At 64.9% G+C, this 22,641-nt stretch overlaps 1 protein-coding gene across 1 annotated transcript in view; it reads right to left on the bottom strand.

Moving 5' to 3' along the window:
* Window positions 1-19,384, bottom strand: part of MUC2 (mucin 2, oligomeric mucus/gel-forming) — a 29,451-nt gene extending 10,067 nt beyond the window's left edge. The window contains 35 exon segments of the mRNA XM_088832036.1: window positions 270-607; window positions 1,316-1,581; window positions 4,990-6,727; window positions 6,911-7,312; window positions 7,876-7,902; window positions 8,274-8,456; window positions 8,843-8,886; window positions 9,179-9,326; window positions 9,815-9,946; window positions 10,100-10,256; window positions 10,740-10,979; window positions 11,115-11,294; window positions 11,384-11,494; window positions 11,802-11,940; window positions 12,183-12,256; window positions 12,642-12,682; window positions 12,685-12,792; window positions 12,902-12,954; window positions 13,049-13,304; window positions 13,622-13,748; window positions 13,961-14,055; window positions 14,447-14,611; window positions 14,696-14,833; window positions 14,942-15,011; window positions 15,098-15,205; window positions 15,289-15,427; window positions 15,780-15,897; window positions 16,199-16,324; window positions 16,524-16,734; window positions 16,820-16,929; window positions 17,016-17,106; window positions 17,320-17,434; window positions 18,246-18,516; window positions 18,888-18,912; window positions 19,232-19,384. Coding sequence (XP_088688162.1) covers window positions 270-607; window positions 1,316-1,581; window positions 4,990-6,727; window positions 6,911-7,312; window positions 7,876-7,902; window positions 8,274-8,456; window positions 8,843-8,886; window positions 9,179-9,326; window positions 9,815-9,946; window positions 10,100-10,256; window positions 10,740-10,979; window positions 11,115-11,294; window positions 11,384-11,494; window positions 11,802-11,940; window positions 12,183-12,256; window positions 12,642-12,682; window positions 12,685-12,792; window positions 12,902-12,954; window positions 13,049-13,304; window positions 13,622-13,748; window positions 13,961-14,055; window positions 14,447-14,611; window positions 14,696-14,833; window positions 14,942-15,011; window positions 15,098-15,205; window positions 15,289-15,427; window positions 15,780-15,897; window positions 16,199-16,324; window positions 16,524-16,734; window positions 16,820-16,929; window positions 17,016-17,106; window positions 17,320-17,434; window positions 18,246-18,516; window positions 18,888-18,912; window positions 19,232-19,384 — 6,699 coding nt within the window.
* Window positions 19,385-22,641: the final 3,257 nt, after the last annotated feature.

Here is a 22,641-nt window from a genome sequence, read left to right as displayed (position 1 = left end):
GGTGTCGGAGTTGTAGTTCCTGTCATGGTGGATGTCAGAGTTGTCGTCTCCGTGGTGGTGCGTGTCAGAGTTGTCGTCTCTGTGGTGGTAGATGTCGGAGTTGTGGTCCCTGTGGTGGTAGGTGTCGGAGTTGTGGTCCCTGTGGTAGCAGTGGGTGTTGGGGTTGTGGTCCCTGTGGTTGTGGTGGGTGTCGGAGTTGTGGTCCCTGTGGTGGTGGGTGTTGGTGTTGTGGTCCCTGTGGTGGTGGGTGTTGGTGTTGTGGTCCCTGCGGTTGTGGTGGGTGTTGGTGTTGTGGTCCCTGTGGTGGTGGGTGTTGGGGTTGTGGTCCCTGTGGTGGTGGTGGGTGTCGGAGTTGTAGTTCCTGTTGTGGTGGGTGTCAGAGTTGTTGTCTCCGTGGTGGTGGGTGTCGGAGTTGTGGTCCCTGTGGTGGTGGGTGTTGGAGTTGTGGTCCCTGTGGTGGTAGGTGTCGGAGTTGTAGTCCCTGTGGTGGTGGGTGTTGGTGTTGTGGTCCCTGCGGTTGTGGTGGGTGTTGGTGTTGTGGTCCCTGTGGTGGTGGGTGTTGGGGTTGTGGTCCCTGTGGTGGTGGTGGGTGTCGGAGTTGTAGTTCCTGTTGTGGTGGGTGTCAGAGTTGTTGTCTCCGTGGTGGTGGGTGTCGGAGTTGTGGTCCCTGTGGTGGTGGGTGTTGGAGTTGTGGTCCCTGTGGTGGTGGGTGTTGGGGTTGTGGTCCCTGTGGTGGTGGTGGGTGTCGGAGTTGTAGTTCCTGTTGTGGTGGGTGTCAGAGTTGTCGTCTTCGTGGTGGTGGGTGTCGGAGTTGTGGTCCCTGTGGTGGTGGTGGGTGTCGGAGTTGTAGTTCCCGTTGTGGTGGGTGTCGGAGTTGTAGTTCCTGTTGTGGTGGGTGTTGGGGTTGTGGTCCCTGTGGTGGTGGGTGTTGGGGTTGTGGTCCCTGTGGTGGTGGTGGGTGTCGGAGTTGTAGTTCCTGTCATGGTGGATGTCAGAGTTGTCGTCTCCGTGGTGGTGGGTGTCAGAGTTGTCGTCTCTGTGGTGGTAGATGTCGGAGTAGTGGTCCCTGTGGTGATGGGTGTTGGAGTTGTGGTCCCTGTGGTGGTAGGTGTCGGAGTTGTGGTCCCTGTGGTGGCAGTGGGTGTTGGGGTTGTGGTCCCTGTGGTTGTGGTGGGTGTCGGAGTTGTGGTCCCTGTGGTAGTGGTGGGTGTTGGAGTTGTGGTCCCTGTGGCTGTGGGTGTCGGAGTTGTGGTCCCTGTGGTGGTGGGTGTCGGAGTTGTGGTCCCTGTGGTGGTGGGTGTTGTTGTTGTGGCACCTGTGGTTGTGGTGGGTGTTGGTGTTGTGGTCCCTGTGGTGGTGGGTGTTGGTGTTGTGGTCCCTGTGGTTGTGGTGGGTGTTGGTGTTGTAGTCCCTGTGGTGGTGGGTGTTGGTGTTGTGGTCCCTGTGGTGGTGGGTGTTGGAGTTGTGGTCCCTGTGGTGGTGGGTGTTGGAGTTGTGGTCCCTGTGGTGGTGGGTGTTGGGGTTGTGGTCCCTGTGGTGGTGGTGGATGTCGGAGTTGTAGTTCCTGTTGTGGTGGGTGTCAGAGTTGTCGTCTCCGTGGTGGTGGGTGTCAGAGTTGTGGTCCCCGTGGTGGTGGTGGGTGTTGGGGTTGTGGTCCCTGTGGTGGTGGTGGGTGTCGGAGTTGTAGTTCCTGTCGTGGTGGGTGTCAGAGTTGTTGTCTCCGTGGTAGTGGGTGTCGGAGTTATGGTCCCTGTGGTGGTGGGTGTTGGGGTTGTGGTCCCTGTGGTGGTGGGTGTTGGAGTTGTGGTCCCTGTGGTGGTGGTGGGTGTTGGAGTTGTGGTCCCTGTGGTGGTGGGTGTTGGAGTTGTGGTCCCTCTGGTTGTGGTGGATTTTGGAGTTGTGGTCCCTGACGTGGTGGGTGTTGGAGTTGTGGTCCCTGTGGTTGTGGTGGGTGTTGGAGTTGTGGTCCCTGTAGTTGTGGTGGGTGTTGGTGTTGTGGTCCCTGTGGTGGTGGGTGTCAGAGTTGTAGTTCCTGTTGTGGTGGGTGTCAGAGTTGTTGTCTCCATGGTGGTGGGTGTCGGAGATGTGGTCCCTGTGGTGGTGGGTGTTGGTGTTGTGGTCCCTGTGGTGGTGGGTGTCGGAGTTGTAGTTCCTGTCGTGGTGGGTGTCAGAGTTGTCGTCTCCGTGGTGGTGGGTGTCGAAGTTGTGGTCCCTATGGTTGTGGTGGGTTTTGGAGTTGTGGTCCCTGTGGTTGTGGTGGGTGTTGGAGTTGTGGTCCCTGTGGTTGTGGTGGGTGTTGGAGTTGTGGTCCCTGTGGTTGTGGTGGGTGTTGGTGTTGTGGTCCCTGTGGTGGTGGGTGTCAGAGTTGTAGTTCCTGTCGTGGTGGGTGTCAGAGTTGTCGTCTCCATGGTGGTGGGTGTCGGAGTTGTAGTTCCTGTTGTGGTGGGTGTCAGAGTTGTTGTCTCCGTGGTGGTGGGTGTCGGAGATGTGGTCCCTGTGGTGGTGGGTGTTGGAGTTGTGGTCCCTGTGGTGGTGGTGGGTGTCGGAGTTGTAGTTCCTGTTGTGGTGGGTGTCAGAGTTGTTGTCTCTGTGGTGGTGGGTGTCGGAGATGTGGTCCCTGTGGTGGTGGGTGTTGGAGTTGTGGTCCCTGTGGTGGTGGGTGTTGGGGTTGTGGTCCCTGTGGTGGTGGTGGGTGTCGGAGTTGTAGTTCCTGTTGTGGTGGGTGTCAGAGTTGTCGTCTCCGTGGTGGTGGGTGTCAGAGTTGTCGTCTCTGTGGTGGTAGATGTCGGAGTTGTGGTCCCTGTGGTGATGGGTGTTGGAGTTGTGGTCCCTGTGGTGGTAGGTGTCGGAGTTGTGGTCCCTGTGGTGGCAGTGGGTGTTGGGGTTGTGGTCCCTGTGGTGGTGGGTGTTGGTGTTGTGGTCCCTGTGGTGGTGGGTGTTGGTGTTGTGGTCCCTGTGGTGGTGGGTGTCGGGGTTGTGGTCCCTGTGGTGGTGGGTGTCGGAGTTGTGGTCCCTGTGGTGGTGGGTGTTGGAGTTGTGGTCCCTGTGGTGGTGGGTGTTGGTGTTGTGGTCCCTGTGGTGGTGGTGGGTGTCGGAGTTGTAGTTCCTGTCGTGGTGGGTGTCAAAGTTGTTGTCTCCGTGGTGGTGGGTGTCGGAGTTGTGGTCCTTGTGGTGATGGGTGTCGGAGTTGTGGTCCCTGTGGTGGTGGGTGTCGGTGTTGTGGTCCCTGTGGTGGTGGGTGTTGGTGTTGTGGTCCCTGTGGTTGTGGTGGGTGTTTGGGTTGTGGTCCCTGTGGTGGTGGGTGTCGGGGTTGTGGTCCCTGTGGTGGTGGGTGTCGGAGTTGTGGTCCCTGTGGTGGTGGGTGTTGGAGTTGTGGTCCCTGTGGTGGTGGGTGTTAGTGTTGTGGTCCCTGTGGTGGTGGTGGGTGTTGGAGTTGTAGTTCCTGTCGTGGTGGGTGTCAGAGTTGTTGTCTCCGTGGTGGTGGGTGTCGGAGTTGTGGTCCCTGTGGTGGTGGGTGTCGGAGTTGTGGTCCCTGTGGTGGTGGGTGTTGGAGTTGTGGTCCCGGTGGTTATGGTGGGTGTTGGTGTTGTGGTCCCTGTGGTTGTGGTGGGTGTTGGAGTTGTGGTCCCTGTGGTTGTCGTGGATTTTGGAGTTGTGGTCCCTGTGGTGGTAGGTGTCGGAGTTGTGGTCCCTGTGGTTGTGGTGGGTGTTGGAGTTGTGGTCCCTGTGGTTCTGATGGGTGTCAGAGTTGTGGTCCCTGTGGTGGTGGGTGTTGGTGTTGTGGTCCCTGTGGTGGTGGGTGTTGGAGTTGTGGTCCCTGTGGTTGTGGTGGGTGTCAGAGTTGTTGTCTCCGTGGTGGTGGGTGTCAGAGTTGTGGTCCCTGTGGTGGTGGGTGTTGGGGTTGTGGTCCCTGTGGTGGTGGTGGGTGTCGGAGTTGTAGTTCCTGTTGTGGTGGGTGTCAGAGTTGTCGTCTCCTTGTGGGTGGGTGTCGGAGTTGTGGTCCTTGTGGTTGTGGTGGGTTTTGGAGTTGTGGTCCCTGTGGTGGTGGTGGGTGTCGGAGTTGTAGTTCCTGTCGTGGTGGGTGTCAGAGTTGTCGTCCCTTTGGTGGTGGGTGTCGGAGTTGTGGTCCCTGTGGTGATGGTTGTTGGAGTTGTGGTCCCTGTGGTGGTGGGTGTTGGTGTTGTGGTCCCTGTGGTGGTGGATGTTGGTGTTGTGGTCCCTGTGGTTGTGGCGGGTGTTGGTGTTGTGGTCCCTGTGGTGGTGGGTGTTGGTGTTGTGGTCCCTGTGGTTGTGGTGGGTGTTGGTGTTGTGGTCCCTGTGGTGGTGGGTGTCGGAGTTGTGGTCCCTGTGGTAGTGGCTGTCGGAGTTTTCGTCCCTGTTGTGGTGGGTGTCGGAGTTGTGGTCCCTGTTGTGGTAGGTGTTGGAGTTGTGGTCCCTGTTGTGGTGGGTGTCAGAGTTGTCATCTCCGTGGTAGTGGCTGTTGGGGTTGGGGTCCCTGTGGTGGTGGGTGTCGGAGTTGTGGTCCCTGTGGTGGTGGGTGTCGGAGTTGTGGTCCCTGTTGTAGTGGCTGTTGGGGTTGTGGTCCCTGTGGTGGTGGGTGTTGGAGTTGTAGTTCCTGTCGTGGTGGGTGTCAGAGTTGTCGTCTCCGTGGTAGTGGCTGTTGGGGTTGGGGTCCCTGTGGTGGTGGGTGTCGGAGTTGTGGTCCCTGTGGTGGTGGGTGTTTGGGTTGTGGTTCCTGTCGTGGTGGCTGTTGGGGTTGGGGTCCCTGTGGTTTTGGGTGTCGGAATTGTGGTCCCTGTGGTGGTGGCTGTTGGGGTTGGGGTCCCTGTGGTGGTGGGTGTTGGGGTTGTGGTCCCTGTGGTGGTGGTGGGTGTCGGAGTTGTAGTTCCTGTCGAGGTGGGTGTCAGAGTTGTCGTCTCCGTGGTGGTGGGTGTTGGGGTTGTGGTCCCTGTTGTAGTGGCTGTTGGGGTTGTGGTCCCTGTGGTTTTGGGTGTCGGAGTTGTGGTCCCTGTGGTGGTGGCTGTTGGGGTTGGGGTCCCTGTGGTGGTGGTAGTGGTGGGGGTGGCAGTCTCTGTGGTTGCTGTCTCTCTTGAGGTGACGCCGGAGGTTGGCATTGGAGTCCCAGTTGAAGCTGTGGAGGGTGTTGTAGCTGGGGTCTCTGCAGGGGTAACCCCTGGAGTCTCTGATGAAGGGGTGGTAGATGATGCGACTGGGGTCTCCGTGGTGGTGGTCGAAGGTGTGGAGACACAGGTACGTGGAACGAAACAGCAGTAGACGTTGATCTCATAGTTGAGGCAGGCAAGCGTGGGGGTGGCTCCCCCTGGCTTCTGGTCCCGGTTTTTGCACACAAGCCCAACAGAGGTGTCACACACCACAGTTTGTTCCAGCTCTTGGAGGGCAGTGTTGGGAAACTGGGCGGCTCTGCAGGAGATGCTGGCTACCCAGCCCCTCTCACAGACGTTCTCAAGGGATTCAACGTCTCCACCTGCTTTGGTATTGTTCGGTTTACCAGAATCCAGCCAGCCAGTCCAACTGCAGTCCGGCAGACAGGGAGTGGTTGGCGGCACTGTGGTGGTTAGAGCAGTGGTTGAGGCAGTGGTTGATGGGGTGCGGGGTGGTAGGGAGGTGGTGCTGGTTGGCAGGGTGGTGGTAGTGGGGTGGGCTGGGGGAGTGGGCATGGTAGTGGTGGTCGGTGGGGTGGTGGTGGTCGTCGTTGGTGGGGGCGTGGTTGCTGGGCTGGGAGTGGTTGTTGGCGGGGTAACTGAAGTCTCCGTGGTGGTGGTAGAAGGTGTGGAGACACAGGTACGTGGAACGAAACAGCAGTAGACGTTGATCTCATAGTTGAGGCAGGCAGGCGTGGGGGTGGCTCCCCCTGGCTTCTGGTCCCGGTTTTTGCACACAAGCCCAACAGAGGTGTCACACACCACAGTTTGTTCCAGCTCTTGGAGGGCAGTGTTGGGAAACTCGGCGGCTCTGCAGGAGATGCTGGCTACCCAGCCCCTCTCACAGACGTTCTCAAGGGATTCAACGTCTCCACCTGCTTTGGTATCGTTCGGTTTGCCAGAATCCAGCCAGCCAGTCCAACTGCAGTCCGGCAGACAGGGAGAGGTTGGTGGCACTGTGGTGACCGTAGTGGTTGCAGTTGGGGTAGTGGTTGGTGAGGTGGTGGTCGGTGGGGTGGGGGTGGTAGTGGTGGTCGGTGGGGTGGTGGTTGGCGGGGTGGTGGTTTGTGGGGTGGTAGTTTGGGTGGTGGTTGGGGTTGTAGTTGCGGTGGTGGTCGGGGTGGTGGTCAGCGGGGTGGTGGTTAGTGGGGTGGTGGTTGGTGGGGTGGTCGGGGTAGTGGTCAGCGGGGTGGTGGTGGGGGTTGGTGAAGTGGTTGGGGTGGTGGTCGGTGGGGTGGTGGTTGGTGGGGTGGTGGTTGGTGGGGTAGTAGTTGGGATTGTAGTTGCGGTGGTGGTCGGGGTGGTGGTCAGCGGGGTGGTGGTTAGTGGGGTGGTGGTTGGTGGGGTGGTCGGGGTAGTGGTCAGCGGGGTGGTGGTGGGGGTTGGTGAAGTGGTTGGGGTGGTGGTCGGTGGGGTGGTGGTTGGTGGGGTGGTGGTTGGTGGGGTGGTAGTTGGGATTGTAGTTGCAGTGGTGGTCGGGGTGGTGGTCAGCGGGGTGGTGGTTAGTGGGGTGGTGGTTGGTGGGGTGGTCGGGGTAGTGGTCAGCGGGGTGGTGGTGGGGGTTGGTGAAGTGGTTGGGGTGGTGGTCGGTGGGGTGGTGGTTGGTGGGGTGGTAGTTGGGATTGTAGTTGCGGTGGTGGTCAGGGTGGTGGTCAGCGGGGTGGTGGTTAGTGGGGTGGTGGTTGGTGGGGTGGTCGGGGTGGTGGTCAGCGGGATGGTGGTGGGGGTTGGTGGAGTGGTTGGGGTAGTGGTCAGCGGGGCAGTGGTTGGTGGGGTGGTTGGGGTGGTGGTCGGCGGGGTGGTGGTGGTTGGGGTGGTGGTCGGGGTGGTAGTCGGTGGGGTGGTGGTTGGAGTCGAGGTAGGACACTCATCCTTCTGCTGGCAGCAATAGACCCGTATCTCATAGTCGTAGCAGACCCCAAAAGGTCCGTTTCCAAACTGGTCTTCATTCTTGCAAATGAACCCGATGGAGACATTGCATTGAGCCTTCTGGCCCAGCGTCTCCCAGCTGAGGAGGGGCTCCATGGCCGCCCTGCACTCGATGCTCTGGGGGGCCCTGCAGACACCGTCGAACGTCTCTCGGTCCCCGCCGTCACTTTCGGCACTGGGATGGTCATTGTTGATCCAGTCGGACCAGGAGCAGCAGTGAACTAGGCAAGCAAGACCGGCATTGGTCAGTCAGGTGGGAGCACACTTTTCGGGAGGTCAACGGGCTCAGAGAACTCAGAGACTCCAGTGACCAGCTGTCTGCATCACCGCCAAAGGGCCCGGGGTGGGCTCAGAGGCGTCAGGCTGAGCCTAAACTTCCACCCCCTACTTCTCTCCTCTTTCTGCAGCTAGAAACCCGAGACCCCCGTGCCCCGCCAGTGACAGACCCAGGCCTGAGGCCACCAGCCTCGTGCCCCTTCCCCAGCTACCTTCAAATCCATAAGCCAAACAAATGAACGAGGAAAGGGCCACCCAGCTCAGCCCAGAAGCCCGTTGGTGAGGCTCACTGGACTCTTGACCAGTGTTTTCACCCAGAGCTGGTTAAGTCCCCTGCATGAATCCCTGGGCTCAGCAAATCAGGAATCAGGTCACCAAAATAGACCACCTCCAGTCCCTGAGCCCGTGGTCCGGCCTCCCAGCCCAGCCCGCATCGGGGTCTCGAGGGAGGCATGCTTTCTGCTGCTCCTCGCCCTGAGTCATGGGACCAGCCGCCAGTGTGACTTACCAGTAGTGGGTGAAGAGGAAGGTGGCACTGCGGTGAAATGTGGGGGAAAGAGAATGTCATTGTACAGGTTTGAGGTTTGTTAGATCTTTTAATTTTCATGTTTCTTTTCCCGGGCGCTGTTATACAACTGGTGGCCCATTTAGCACTAGCTACGATTCCAGCTGAGGGACCCAGGGCACCTGACGGCCTCCTCTAGCCCTGGTTCCTGCAGGTCTAAGGAAACGGCCCCGTGTCCGTGTGGCCGTCACTCTGCTCTGGGCTCGGGGCTGTGGTGGAAACGGGGGAGGGGACGGGGGATACGCCCTGAGCTAAGAGGTCATCACTTCTCGCTTGCCTAGAACGGCCATCCCTGCCGGGTTCAGGGGCAGGCAGGCCCCCGGCACGGGAAGGGGCCTTACCTGTGCTGGGGGTTGGAGTGGCACTGGTGGTGGTAGGGGTGGTGGTGGCGGGGGTGGTCGTGGTGGGGGTTGAGGGTGCTGAGGTGGACACACAGATGTTGAAGTGTTTCTCCACCGTCCCGTTGGGGCCACAGAGCTCCCAGTAGCAGAAGGAGCCATCCTGGGTGACGTTGACAATCTTCCCTGCAAGAGACCAATATCAACACATCAGAAACAAGACAGAGGCTCCCAAGGCCCCCTTGGCCTGTCCGCACAAGGGGAGACAGGTCCCCCACCCCAACCAACGGCCCGCCAGCGCCCGCCAGGACCCCGCGCCCAGGACCCTCAGCGGTGCCCGTCAGAATGCAGAAGCTGTGTCACGAAAGGGGCTTCGCTCCCCATCAGGAGAAACACATGTGTCAGGTGAGCCCTAGGGGCTGCTGCAGACCAGAGGTACCTCCGAGCCAGGAGGGGCCCAGGGCAGCCACCTGGATGAAGAGTAGGGAGGGGCAGGGGAGGGAAGTGCAGGAGGCTGCGCCCACCCAGGACCAGGTGGGCCCAGGAGGAGCGTCCGGGGGTGGGCAGCTTACCTTCATCAACCTGGCAGACAACTTTCGAGGAGTCGGTACACACGCTGAAAAGCAAGCGCGAGGCTGCAGGCCTGAGGAGCCGCCGGCCCTCTCACCCGCCCTCCACACCCCACAACAGGCCCACAGCCTCAGAGCTACACGGCCCCAAAGGCCAGCTTGGGACCCCACCTGGGTTCCCAGTGTGGGTAGAGCAGGGACGAGGCGAGGGTACAGAAGCAACACGGGCTACCTCGCCCCTTCCCCTTCGTGCGTGTATGTGTGTGAACACCATGTGCCAGGGCGCGTGTGTGTGCACGCGCCGATCTCCCCAGGCCCCTGCGATGTGAGCTTAGGTACCAAGAGTGGCAGATCTGCCCTGCGGGCACGGGCGTTCCCGGTGTGTAATGAGTGCTGTCGATGTAGCAGCCGCATTTGTCCCTGGTCACACACGCCTTCAGCTCCTCGTTGTAGATGGGCCTGTGCTTAGGGCACCGGGGATAGCAGCCTGGTGGGCACAGGGCGCTGGGCTTGGACCGGCACAGAGGACCCACATCCACCTCGTCCACCTCACCCTGCCCAGCTTCCCTGCCCCGGCAGGTCCTCTTTTCCAGGACGCCCTCTGGGAAGGGGGTCTGGACCATCCCCTGCTACCGCCCTGGTGCTGCCACCTGGCCAAATGGATAGCCAGGCCCCACCCAGCCTCCTGGGGGGCCCGGCCCCTGCACCCTCCCCAGATGGTCTCTCTAGTTCTCAGCTTTTCTCAGCTCAGAGGCCTCCTCAGCCCCCACTCATCCTGACCTGCTCTTTTCCCACGGCACCTTGGCTCCTGACCTCACAGGCCCCCTGACTTTGTGGTGTGCTAACCTGCCCCCTTTCTGTCTGTCCCCTCGAGAGTGGGGTCTCAGCTCAGACTCCCAGCGGACTGATGAACAAACTGCAGCAGGGCAAGCCTGGACCCCTGGCACTCAGGCGACACCCCATGGGGCCCCTCACCCTCCAGGAAGGACACAGAGATGTTGGAGTGGATGCCGTTGACAGTCCGACAGGTCTCGAAGCTGCGGTTCCCACAAGGTTCATAGTGCCACTCACACTCGTCCGGGGGGTTGTAGTAGTCGCAGAATATGGCTGGGGGTAGGGGTGTGGTCAGACTTGGGGAGGGCAGAGGCGGGGAGGGGACCACAGACACAGCCCCTCCCCAGAGCAGCAGCCCCGCCCACCTCTCAACATCTCCCACCCCGCCCCACAGGTGCCCGGGGACCAGGGCAGGCGGGCACTCACGGCACAGGTCGGGAGTCCTCCAGAACACGCAGGCGCCCTCCTTGGTGCACTCCTGGGCGTAAGAGGCCACGGCGGAGCAGAAGCACTCACAGTCCCCGCCAGTGTCGCAGGAGCACGAGTCTTGGACGCAGGCCTCATAGAAGGGCATGGGGTCCACCTGGGGAGGGGCCTCCATGTGCCGCGGTCCACACTGCCCTCCCGGGGCCAGGCCCTCCCCTGTGGCCCGAGAAGCTCAGGACCCCGAGGCCGGGACAGGGAAGGGTGACCCAGCACTACCCCCCCAGGGGGCTGCCAGGGACGCGGGGGGGTGGCGGGTAGGGTCCCGCGATGGTGCCCACCACACCCACACCCCACCGACCACTGCCCGGAGCAGAGGGCTGTCTGGGCGGGTTGTGCCCTGTCTGTCTTCCTGGAAGGTATGGGAGAGCCTGGGAGTCCAGCCACATCTCTCAGAGGAAAGACTGGGCCTCTGGTCATGTGTCCAAAGGACACACAGGACGGCGCTGAGGAGGGACACTGCGGGGAGAGGGCCTGGCCCGTGTTCCCGCCCTCAGGCCAACACGCCCACGCCCCGCCCACATTGCTGTGGCTCCGCCCACGCCCCGCCCACCTTGCTGTGGCTCCGCCCACACCCGCCCACCTTGCTGTGGCAGAGCCGGAAAACCCGGCTTTTGATGATGCTGCACTGCTTCACCGACCAGGAGCGGCGGCGCAGGTTCACGGTGCAAGGCTCCGGAGTGGTCCTCACGTCCGGACAGGTGGAGGCCTCCTTCCAGCTGTTCCCGAAGTCCAGCTCGCTGTCCACCACCATGTGGTCCCGCGTGGTGAAGTCGTTTTTGGACCGCTGGTCGAAGTTCCCGCACAGGCCACACACCGTGCCCTGCAGAGACAAGCCGGACAGGGGGCTTTGCCGGGGGGGCCTCGCGGGAGGGAGGGGGCTGGCCCCGGGCATGCCTGGGCGGCCCAGGTGGGCTTGTAGGCACGGGCCCCCTGGGCAGTCAGGGCGGCTGCGCACCTTGTAGGTGGGGTCCAGCTTGATGAAGATGGTGGTCTTCCTATCCCAGATGACGATGACCCCGATGCTGGCCTCCACCACCAGGTACTGGCCCACATCCCGCGTGGTGTATGCCACGTGCTGGCCCCCGTCACGCTGGATCACCGTGCACTGCTTGTCCTCCAGCTTCAGCACCGTCCTCTGTGCCCAGGGAGAGGGCCCGTCACTGGCCTGGTCCGAGGGCCCCCCCAGGGACCATGCACCCCCCCGGGGCGGCGGGCAGCACTCACCCCGATGAAGATCTTGATGGCCTTGGAGCAGGTGACCCCCGTGGTGCCGCAGGGCACGTTCTCGGTGATGATGCTGAAGGAACCCAGGGAGCTGTTCTGGCCGCAGTAGTCCTGGGGGCCCGGGGCACGTGAGCCAGGCCGACCCAGCCACGGGGTGAGGCGCACCCCTCCCCCAGCTGGGCCCCACCTCAGCCCCTCCCCTGGTGAGAGGCGGCTTAACCACCCCACACACGCCCCTGTGCACCCCACACCCCTGACACCCGCGGCAGGGTCATGGAATGGGAGGGCCAAGGAAGGGCTCCCCTCCGACCCCAGACCTGGTCTGCTCGGAGCCTCCTCACTGGGCTGGGACGACCCAGGGTCAGCGGCGCAGGGACCGCAGAACAGAGGTCGGCCCCAGCCATGCCCTCGGCCTCACCTGAACGGCCACGTAGGAGCAGTCTCCGTCGAAGTCATAGTATTTCCCATCGAAGGTGATGTAGTGGCCGTTCCCGTAGATGGTACAGGTGCCGTGGCATACGAACTGGGTGCATGCCCAGCGCCCTTTCTGGCAGGTGCTGGGGAGAGGGAGATGGGGGCTGGAGGGGCTGCAGGGGCCCAGGTTCCCCAGCCCTGCTCAGAGAGCAGCCTGGCGCCCTGCAGAAAGCCCGCAGCAGTGCATACCTCCAAGGCCTCCTATCGCAGCCCCCGTCAGGACCAGGGCCCTGCAGACCCCAGCCGGCCTCACGCAGGAGGCCCGTGCCCCAGGGCAGCTCCCGACGGCGCGCTCAGGGCTCAGAGGTGGGCCCTGGGCTCTCACCAGGTGTTGCAGTCCACCTTGATCTTGCCCCCGGGCAAGTACAGATCGTTGTTGTGCATGCATGGGCACTCCTCCTCCACCACGCAGCCACCCCGGCCGTCGTCAATCAGCCCTTCGGGGCACACGCAGCCACTGATGCACTCTGTCTGGTACTGGGGGGCAGTTGGAGAATGGGGTTCAAGGACCAGAAGCCAGGCCCAGGATGGCCAGCCCCTCTTCTGACACTGCAGACACCCGCTCGTTTCCCCCACCCCACCCTCTGATCCTCGACCCTGCGCCCTGGGCCAGCCTCCAGAGCCCCACCCTCAGGGTCCCCATGGGGCTGAGAGACAAGTGAGAACGGCCTGCCTGGGGCCCCTACACGGTCCCTACAGGGGCCCGTGGGCAGCCACTCTCTCAAGGAATGAGGGGGCAGGGAAGCCCGAGCATCCGAGGGCCCAGGATCTGGAGCCTCGGGGCCGCACAGGAGCCCCCCTGCGACCCCGCCTCAGCGGCGCCCCAGAACGCACGTAGCCGGCAGCCAGCGTCTGGCAGCTGATGGGCCTGGGGTTCCGGATGGCCAGCGCTGTCAGGTTGCTGCAGTCGACCTGGATCTTCGGGGCCTCGCAGGCTGTGGGACAGAAGGGGCCACTGAGCTCAGCTGAAGTTGGGCGGGGGCTCGGGCAGGCAAGGGAGCAGCGTGGGGGCGGGAGGCCACGCACGAGGTGGCAGCCACTTACCCTGGCCGATCAGCTTGACCTGTATGCAGCTCAGCCTCCCGTTCCGGCAGACGCTGAGAGGGAGAGGTGGGGTGAGCCGGGCCCAGCGGCTGCAGGGGGCAGGCCCCCCGAGCAGACGGGCACTCCCCCCCTCCCCAGGACACCCACCATCGCTCTTCCTGTCTCAGGACCACCTCCCCCGGCTCCAGGTAAAGGCCGCGGTGGTAGCACGAGCACTGGGCGGGGGGCACGCAGCGGCCCTTCTCGTCCAGGAGCATGTGGTCAGGGCAGCCGCAGCCATCCACGGGCGCGAAGCCCTGCAGGCAGTGGGAGTCGGACTCGGACAGCGAGCGGCAGGTCTGCTGGCAGGTGGTCAGGTTGTACAGGAAGACCTGCGACTTGGGGCAGGAGTCCAGGTCCTTGTCTGCAGAGGGGAGGGCCCGTGTGAGGCAGGGCAGCCCCCAGCTCCCTTCCCCGAAGGCCAGCCCCGAGCCCTGGATCCGGCCAGGACACCCGCCCAGGAGAGGGGCTAGCAGAATGGTCACCCCAGGCCCATCCCGGCCACACAGGGGCCTCGTGCCCCGCCTTCTGGGCTGAGGGATTCCAGGTTCCTCTGTGCAAGCAAAGAGGCCCAGGCTGGTTTGCCACTGGCCCCTGCGATGTCACCCCCCACCCTCTCCTCTTTCGACGGCCAGGGCGGGACAGCAGGGACTGGAAGGCCTGCCTGAGCCCAGGACTCACTGCAGACGTGCTCCCGCCAGCCCCACAGCATGACGCCCTTGGCAGCGCAGGCGCGGGCGTAGGAGGACAGGGCTGCGCACATGCAGTCCTCCGTGTTCTGGCAGTTGCACGTGTCATACTTGCACCTCTGTGGGGGCAAACGGGCCGTGAGGTGGGAGCCGTCTGGGGAGCATCACGCCCGTGTGAGCACTCGGACACGCAGCCCTTACACTCGTGCACACACACACCCTTCATCCCATTTGCACACTCACACACACAGCGATATACGTGTGCTTGTGCGGTTTCCCACAGGAGGGGTGGGGCTCAGCCGGGGACGGGGCCGCTGCGTGCCCCACCCACCTTGTAATACTCGCCAGGGTCCACGGTGGAGTGGCACCTCTCGAACGGGGTTTCGGTCTTCTTCAGCAGGGAGCACCAGTGCTCGGCGTAGTTGGCTGCGGAGGGTTCAGTCCCTCAGTGGGACGGCCCCTCTAGCAGGTCCCCGGGTCCCGCTTCCCTGTCACCCAGGCTGGAGCAGACACTGCCCCTCGGTGGACCAAACCAGGCCCCTCCCTTCAGGGCAGGTGAGCAAGGTGCCCCTTGACTCTCGCCAGCTCCCTGGACGTGGCGGGAGGCCTGGAGGCTGTGAGGGCGTCCGGTCGAGGCCACCACCCGCGGATAGCAGGCCCTCTGCTGGGTCCCTCGGCCGGCTGCAACCGTGGGCCACTGTAAGCCAGCCTCAAGGCAGAAGGCAGCAGGCGGCCGGCCGGCCACGCCTCACCCACCTGCCACGTCCCACCAGGAACCCCGTCTGCCCACAACCAGGGCCCAGCGGCCCAGCCTCACCGCTCTCGATGTTGAGGGAGCAGGGGTCATCCAGCCAGTCCAGCTTGTCATGGCAGCTCGACTGGGCCTTCCAGGCGTTGGCAAAGCTGGCGCCCGTGGCCTCCACCAGCCCCCCGGCTGTCCTGAAGTCGTCCCCTTCGAGGCCATTGAAGTTCCCGCAGAGGCCTGAGGGACCGGGACAGGTTGGGAAGGGCAGAGACCGCAGAGGCCCAGGGCGGCCGCGTAGGGGGGCCGGGCGGGACCACTCACCCTGCACACGGCCCTGGGCCGCCTGGTCCAGCGTCAGGAAGAGCTGCATGACGGGCACCAGCTGGATCTGCAGCTTGAGGCCGAAGCTGGTGGTCACGATGAGGTGGTAGGAGGACGGTTGAAAGATGGAGAAGCTCGCTGCAAGGGGGGCGTGAGGGAGGTGAGGGGGCGTGGGGGCGGGGTCTGCCCATCCCCCATCTCCTCCCCTCTCCTCCCCCAAGTCGGGGCGCCCGGAGCAGGACTCACCCGTCACGTGGGGCAGGTTCACCTTCAGATCATTCAACAGGACGCTGCCATCCGACTTGAAGGCCACCACCTGCAGGCAAGGGCAAGGGGACAGAGGGGCTGAGAAGGGCCGTGGGCCCCGGGGGTGCTGGGAGGGTGGGAGGCAGGGACACCCACGTTCTTCTTGTTGTCGGCCAGCAGCACCACCGTCTTCAGGCAGGTCTGCTTGTCCGTGAAGCCACAGGGGGCCAGCTCACCCAGGAGGGCGTAGGAGTCGTTCTGGGTCTGTGGGGGTGGGGAGAGGGCACTGTAGTCACACAGGGGCGGGCAGGGGTCCAGCGCCCACACTGCCCCGGGTGCTGGCCCACCTTGGTCAGCACGTAGTAGCAGTCCCCGTGGAAGGTGTACTTTTTCCCGTCGAAGGTGGAGATGTGGGCACCACCCTCCAGGGTGCAGGTCCCGGGGCACTGCAGGTCCTGGCACACCCAGCGGCCAGCGTTGCAGACACTATCAGGCAGAGGGCCCAGGGTCAGGCTCGACTGCCACCCCCTGCCTGCCAGGACCCCTGGCCCACCTGGACCCCCCCACCCACCGGGACGCCCGGCCCACCTGGACTCCCCCGCCCGCCGGGACCCCCTGCCCACCAGGACCACCCTGCCCGCCAGGACCCAACGCTCACCTGGACGCCCCCGCCCACCGGGACCCCCAGCCCACCTGGACCCCCCAGCCCGCCTGGATTCCCAGCCCATCAGGATTCACAGCCCGCCGGGACCCCCGGCCCACCTGGACCCCCCAGCCCGCCTGGATTCCCAGCCCATCAGGATCCACAGCCCGCTGGGACCCCTGCCCCGGCACCCACCACTGCTCGCAGTTGTTGGCGATCTCCTGGCCAGGCGTGTACAGGTGTCCGTGCAGCTTGCAGCCACACTGGCTCACAGGGATGCAGCCGCCACCCGCGATGTCATCATACACAGTGCCTGTGAGAGCAGGACGCGTTCCTCTTAGCCGCCCCGAGTCCCCGCCATTCCCAGGGCCACAGGCGCTCCACCCACAGACCCCTCTTCGGGAGCGCTGTGGACCCACACTGTGTCTGAGGGACCTGCCTCCAGACTCAGGGTCACGGGCCAGGCTGGAGAAGGACTGTCCAGGGGCGAGGAGCAGGAAGCTGACACTGTGCATGTGCGTGCAGGTGTGCGCGTGTGTGTGGGGTGGTCTCAGCGCTTGTGCTCTTTCTCCCACTTGTCCCTGACTCCGCCCCGCCCCCGCCTGCATCCTCACCTTCCGGGCAGAAGCAGCCATCCATGTGGTGCTCTTCACACAGGTTGCTGACCTCCAGGTGTGAGCAGGTGTCCATGCAGGGCGAGCCGCTCTCCAGGTAGACCATGTTCCCAGGGCAGCTCTTGGCTGGACAGTCAAAGGCAGACCCCTGAGCCATGGGTCGGGCGCGGCGGACACCGTGAAGGGTCTGGTGCACACACATGGCCCCCAGCCCTGGACACAGCAGGCCGCCCTGCCCGGCACCCACAAAAGCCAGCATGCGCCCCAGGGTCGGCCCCCGTGAGCCCCCTGCGTCCTCCCGCCGCCGTCCCCGCGCGCCGCTTACGGCAGAACGCGTCGGTCCTCCAGTTCTGCGGCCGCCCGCCGGCGTGGGAGCACTGGCGGGAGAACTCCGCGACGGTGCTGCAGACGCAGGAGGCGTTGTGCGGGCACCGGCAGCGGTCCTGCGTGCAGGCCTGCACGTACGGCTCCACGGGCACCAGGCCCTGGCAGCCCGCGAAGGCTGCGGCCGTCAGCAGCCGCTGGCACTCGGCGCGCTGCGCGGGCGAGGCAGGAGGTGGGCGTGGGCGCGCGCTCAGCCCCCTGCCGCCCCGCCCGCCGCCGCCGCCGCCCGGGACTCACGTGCTCGGAACAGGACTCGGGGACCACCGTCTCCTCGGGGTCCTCGCACACCGCCTCGGGCTTCTTCACCTTCTGCATGTTCCCAAACTCAACGGGGCTGAAGGGCACACCTGAGGGGGTCACGGCCTTCAGCAGGGCTGGAGGGCGCGGGGGGCCGCCCGCACCCGCCCGCTGAGGTCCCCTAGGAGGCGCTCACCCTCCGAGAGGAACTCCGAGTAGGTCTGCAGGCCGTTGTAGTCCCCGCAGAGGCCGCACGTGTGGTTCCGGAACTTACTGTCCAGCTCGAGCTGCCGGGGGAGGCGGCAGGTGAGCAGGCCACGGGGTTGCCCCCTCTGCAGCCAAGTGGGGCTCAGAGCCTGGTCAGCTGTGCTGGGAGACCCAGGGGCGGTTCTGGCAGCCCTGAGGGCCCAGAGGGATCCTCACAGGGTGGCCCCCTGCCCGAGTTCACGTGGCGCCCCCGGCCCCCCCCCCCGGACCCCGGCCCTCCCCCCGCGACAAACCATAACCGAGTCCTCCCGGTTCCACACGAGCGCGAGTCCCGCACGGGAGTAGACCTTGGTGTAGGCGTCAGTCTTCTCGATGAGCAGCCCCGGGCTGTAGTGGGGCGTGCGGACCCTGGGGGTGGGCGCGGGAGTCACGCTGGCCCATGCAGCTCCCCCCGGCAGAGGGGCCAAGGTTGTGGGCGTGGCTGGGGTGGCCGCCCTTGGGGACACTCGAGCAGTGACTGAGCCCCTGCCCACCTGCCTGGCCGGGCGGGGGCCACACGCGCCTGCCCAGGGCCCTCTCCACACCCCCACCGCAGGCTCCATTCTGGGTAGGAACCCCCAGGAGCCCTGGGAGGAGGGCGGGCCAACTGGGAAAGCCTCACCCAGCCTCCCAGGGCAGGCCCTGTGCCCACCCCACACCGCCTCCAGGGCCCTGTGCCCACCCTGCACCGCCACCCCAGGGGCCCTGTGCCCACCCCCACGCTGAGCCCAGGGCTGTGGGAAACTAAACCCCAAGCAGCAGGGAAAGGGCAAAGCCTGCAGGTGGGGACCCGCTGGGCGGGAGTGCGCTCAGAGCCCCATTGTTCCCCAGACAATGCTGGACAACATGTGGAAGGAACGGCCTCCTGTGGGCCCATGTAACCCTAGCCCGCCAGGCCGCTAGGCCAGCCGAGCCAAGAGCCCAGTGGGCTCCCAGCAGAAGGGCTGGCAGGGACACACGGGATAAATAAATCCCTCGAGCCCCCTCCCCAGCCCCACATGCCTGGGAGCTCCTGCCGGGGCCTCATCAGTGTTTGCTGAACGAAACCATGACCCAGACTCAGACCCAACTCTGCTTCTGAGCCATTGGCCAGAATAGATGCGGGCCGGGGGAGGGGGCAGGCTGGGGGCAGGGGCCGCGCCCCATCACCAGGACGCGGGAGGGATGGGCGACCACTCACATGGCCCCGTTCAGCACGGCGAGCTGGCGGGTGAGGTAGATGGTGGTGTCCTTGACGGTCAGCAGGATGTACTCGACCTGGGATGGGGCCCCGCTGCTGCTGGGGCCGCGCTTCAGGTGCACGGCAAACTCCTTGTAGGCGCTGTGGCAGTCGGAGGCGAAGTTGTAGTCGCAGAGCCCGGGAAAGCGGAAGGCGGCGCCGTCGAAGGTCCGGTAGTGGAAGTCGCCCCACGTGCTGCACACGCTGTGGCCGTGGTTCCGGGTCCTGCCTTCTGGGGGCCGCGGGGGGAGGCATGAGTGGCCTGGCTGCCGCCCTCAAGGACCGTCCGCTCCGGGGACGCCCGCCAGCAGCTCAGAGCCGTCAGGGTCTCGGCCCCGGCCCCGGGAGGTCGCCCTGTAGGGACCTCCGCCGGCCCCTGGTCACCTGCCCGCGTGGTCTCGGGCCCCCGCAAGGGCATCTGCAGCTGCCACGCCCTCACACGCGTACCCTGCGGGGGCGGCAGCCACGGCCTGGCCCCTGCCCGACCCTGGTCGTTGCCACTGATGCCCAGCCGGCACCCCCTCCCCTGGCTCCAGCCAGCCCACTCTCACAAAGGGGCGGTGCCAGACCCCTCACAGGGGCCCCCAGGTTCACCCCATCCGCTCTGCTGGATGGAGAGCACCCCATCCTGCACTCACACAGGCTTCTCTGGCTGAAGCCGCCCCTGAGCAGAGGCGCAAACAGCCGGCTCTACAGAGGGGACCATCTTGGTCTTGACCCTCCAAGGGCCCCTGACACCCAGGACTGGGGGCCAGGCCTCTCCTGGTGGGCCCCTGCCCCCCTCAGACCCACAGGCAGCTGCCCAGCCCAGTGCGTCCACCTAGGACTGCCCCCAGACATGCTGGCCAGACCATCACCTTCAAAGGGACTCCCCCTTCCTTCCCCCTTCCCTCCCTGCTCCCAGAGTCAGCAGGGGTGGGGCCACAATGCCAGGCCAGGTCGCCCACCCCAAAGCCTGGGCAGAGGAAGACCCCCTCTCCTCCAGGCAGGACTGTCTGCTCTGGGCCACCCGCAGCCCTCTCACCTCTCTGGAGCTCCGTGCCCCCAGCCCAGGTCAGAGCCAGGCAGAGGGCCGCCAGGAGGGCCAGCAGCAGCCCCATGGTGGCCAGAGGGACGGCAGGGCAGAGCGCCTGGGGCAGGGGCCAGGCCTTATATGCCCCACAGAGCCGCCAGAGGGCGGGGAGGCTGGGAGGGCGCAGGGCGGGTGGGGCACCCCCTGGGTCATCAGGAAAACAGCTGTGGGGGCTCCAAGGGCCTGCTGGGGAAATATTGACTCAGGTTATCTGGGGTTTATCTTTTATTGCTCCGGTAGAGCCGGCCGTGCCTGGGATGCGGCACCATCTACCCGATTCCAGCACACACCCAAGGCGGACCTCCATCCCTCCCGCTGCTGGACCAGCCTGGGGCCAGGGGTCCTGCCGGAAGCTCATCCCAGCAGGCAGGGTGCTCCCTGCCTCCCCACCTCACCTGTCCAGAACCCCAGGCACGGCGAGGTCATCCCCAGGGGCCCGGACAGCCCACTCTGTGGGGCAGGCTCCCCCTCCCACCTGGGGGCCTGCCAGAGGTCATCTGGGCCACAGCCACCCCCCAAGGGGCCCTGCCCTCCCCAAACCCTGTTGCCCGAGGCAGGGCAGGCATGGGCTCCTGGGGGCCCAGGGATCCCCTACTTTAGCACAGCTCCTTCCTGGAGCCTGCGAGCTCCGTGAGGGCCCAGCTCCAGCCTACTCACTAATCCCTTCCCCTCCCCCAGCCCAGCCCGCCTCTGGAATTACATGTAATTGGAACTTGGGGAGCCCAGCGTCCTCTGGGACACAGGGCACCTGGCCCCAGGCCGAGAGTGGCCATCCCCAAGGGGAAGGGGCCAGGTCCCAGCATGGAGGCGGCTCTCAGCCCAGCACAGGCCTGGCCCTGCCACCTCCCGGGACGGTGGGGAGGACCAGGGCGGGTGGGCGGCCCACAGATGCTCCCAGGCCAGGCCTCCCGCAGGAGAGGGTCCTGCCCCCGAGAGGAGCTGTGGCCTTGGGCACATCCCAGACCCTCCAAGATGAGCCCAGTGCATCTGGAAACGCCTCCGGAAAGGGGTGCTTGAGCTGAGCCAGCCCCAAATTTTAGCAGCCTCTGGGCAGCCCCCATTACTGGTGGATAAACCGAGGTCGGGCCTCCGCTCCAGGCAGTCCACCCGTCCTGAAAATAGACGTGCATCCTGGATTCGACTTTTGACTCCGGCCCACACGAGCGTGGACAACCGCTCGGATGCGGGGAAGCTGCAGGCTCCAGCCTCATGGTCCCTGGTTTCAGGGTGAGCAGGAGGGGCTCATCTCAGCAGTTACTCTGGACGAGAGGGCCGCCCCGGGGGGGCCGTGGGACCCCCTGCATCCGGCACCGCTGCAGAGGCCCCTCCCAGGCCTTCCTCTCACGACAGCCAACCCTCCCACAGCAGCGCCCAGGGCCTTGAGCTCCCCCCAGCACAGGTGACCACTCCCGGGGCCCCTGCAGGGCCAGGACATCAAGGGACAGGCACCCCAGGGTCTGAGAGGGTGACTGGGAGCCACAGTCCCCAGACCCAGCCCTCCTGGGGGTGAAGCCCCTCATCCGGCCCGCCCCAGGCCTGGGGACACACCTCCCCGCAGGCCCCCGAGACCCAAACAGCGCAGGGCTGGAAGCAGGAGGCCCAGGGATTAGGAAACCAGAGCAGCAGGGCCAGCAGGCCAGCTGTGCTGCTTCCTCGTGGGGCTGGCACGGCTGGCACCGAGCCCTGGGAAAACCCCAGGACTGGCCCGCCGCAGGCCCCAGGGGCGGTCATTTTCCCCACCAGGCTCCCCCTGCCCTGGTGGGGTCGGGGATTCCTGGTCAGACACAGGGTGCCCAGCAGAGCCTCTGGGACTGAGGAGGTGGGGTCCCCCTTGCGTCTGAGAAGGTCAGCCCTGTGGACCCTCTGGGTGGGCAGCAGGCCGCCCGAGGCCCCCGTGTCCGGCCCCCACCCCTCTGGGCACAGTCACAGGTTGTCAGGCGGGCCCACGAGCAGTGGCGTCAGCCCCCCAGACTGGGGTGGGTGTGGGGAGGGCTCCAGCCCCTGAGCAGGGCTATGGACCCCCAGGTGCTTGGATATATCCACCTGTCCATCACACTAACTCTTGGGGACACGGGAAGAGGCCCTGCAAACCCTGATGCTCCCTCGGTGTGGCTGGAGCCCTGTCCCCACCCCAGCAGGACCCCAACTCCTTGCTGGGAGACTGAGCAAGCTGCCCGGTGCCCCTCTCTGATGAAGCTGTGACACCCCAGGCCACCAGGACAGCGCTCTGCCCAGCCGGGGCTGCGGGGGGCCTGAGTGCCTGCCTGCCGGGTGGACCCCTGCAGGGCACAGACACGCCAGCAGCCTGTGCAGTCACAGCCCTCCTTCCTGCCAGGGCCCACACCGAGCAGTGTTTACCCTGACAAGACACTGTTCCCAAGGACCACACAGGTCACCACTGACCAAGGGAGGGGCCCAGAGACGTCACGAAACGCAGCCCAAGACGGATGAGTCAGGTCCACATACCCTGACTCATCAGGAAGGGAGGGAAGAGGGGAAGGGGGGAGGGGAGGGGAGGGAGAGGGGAAGGGGGGAGGGGAGGGGAGGCCAGGGGCTCCGTATGTGTGGACCCTGCTCAGACCCTGGGCCCCACCCTGGGCCCTGGGTTCTGGTCCGGCCTCCGTGGGCAGTAGGAGGGTGCACCCAGGGAAGCCCTCTGAACACCCAAGGGAGACCACAGCCCCAGCCAGGCTCAGAGTCCCTGGTAGTTAAGTGTCTGAAGACTCGGTGAGGGGCTGACAAAGCATCAGCTGTGCCCACCCCCTCCCCGAGTCCTCCCCGAGTCCTCCCCGAGACGTCGGAAGGGGAGTCTCAGGTCTGGTGACACCTCCCAAGGGTTGCACAGGCGCAGGCCCCACGACACCCCCCGGGCCTGCGAGGGTTTATGAGAGGACGTTACCTCTCCAGCCCTGCCGCCCCCGCCCTGCACCGTGTGAAGGGTGGGCGGGTTCGCACACACAGGTGTTTGTTCAGGTGTGAGAGGGGCAGAGCCGGGTCAGTGGGCTGGGCTCCTCACCCGGGTTCTGCGGAGCAGGCGGGCACAGGCATGGCCTCCCTGGGGGTAAAGGGCCACTGCAGTCAAGAGACCAGTTCACGCAGTCTCCACCTTGAGACCTGCTGTTTACCCTGAGCATCGTCCTCACCGCCCTGACGGCACTGTGGGACCACTGCTGCCTTCGGACTGTGAGCGCTCGAGGGCAGCAGCCTCTGTGGGCTCCTCCACGACGAGAGTCACAGTGGACACTTACAAGCTTCTTTTCTGGGTGGGTGGGTGGATGGATGGAT

Source organism: Moschus berezovskii, chromosome 25, assembly GCF_049115385.1.
Source record: "Moschus berezovskii isolate FMDL1 chromosome 25, NW_MosBer_1.0, whole genome shotgun sequence".
In the NCBI taxonomy this organism is placed as follows: Eukaryota; Metazoa; Chordata; class Mammalia; order Artiodactyla; family Moschidae; genus Moschus; species Moschus berezovskii.
The sequence above is the reverse complement of the archived record's forward strand: the minus strand, read 5'-3'. Positions and strand labels throughout refer to the sequence as shown.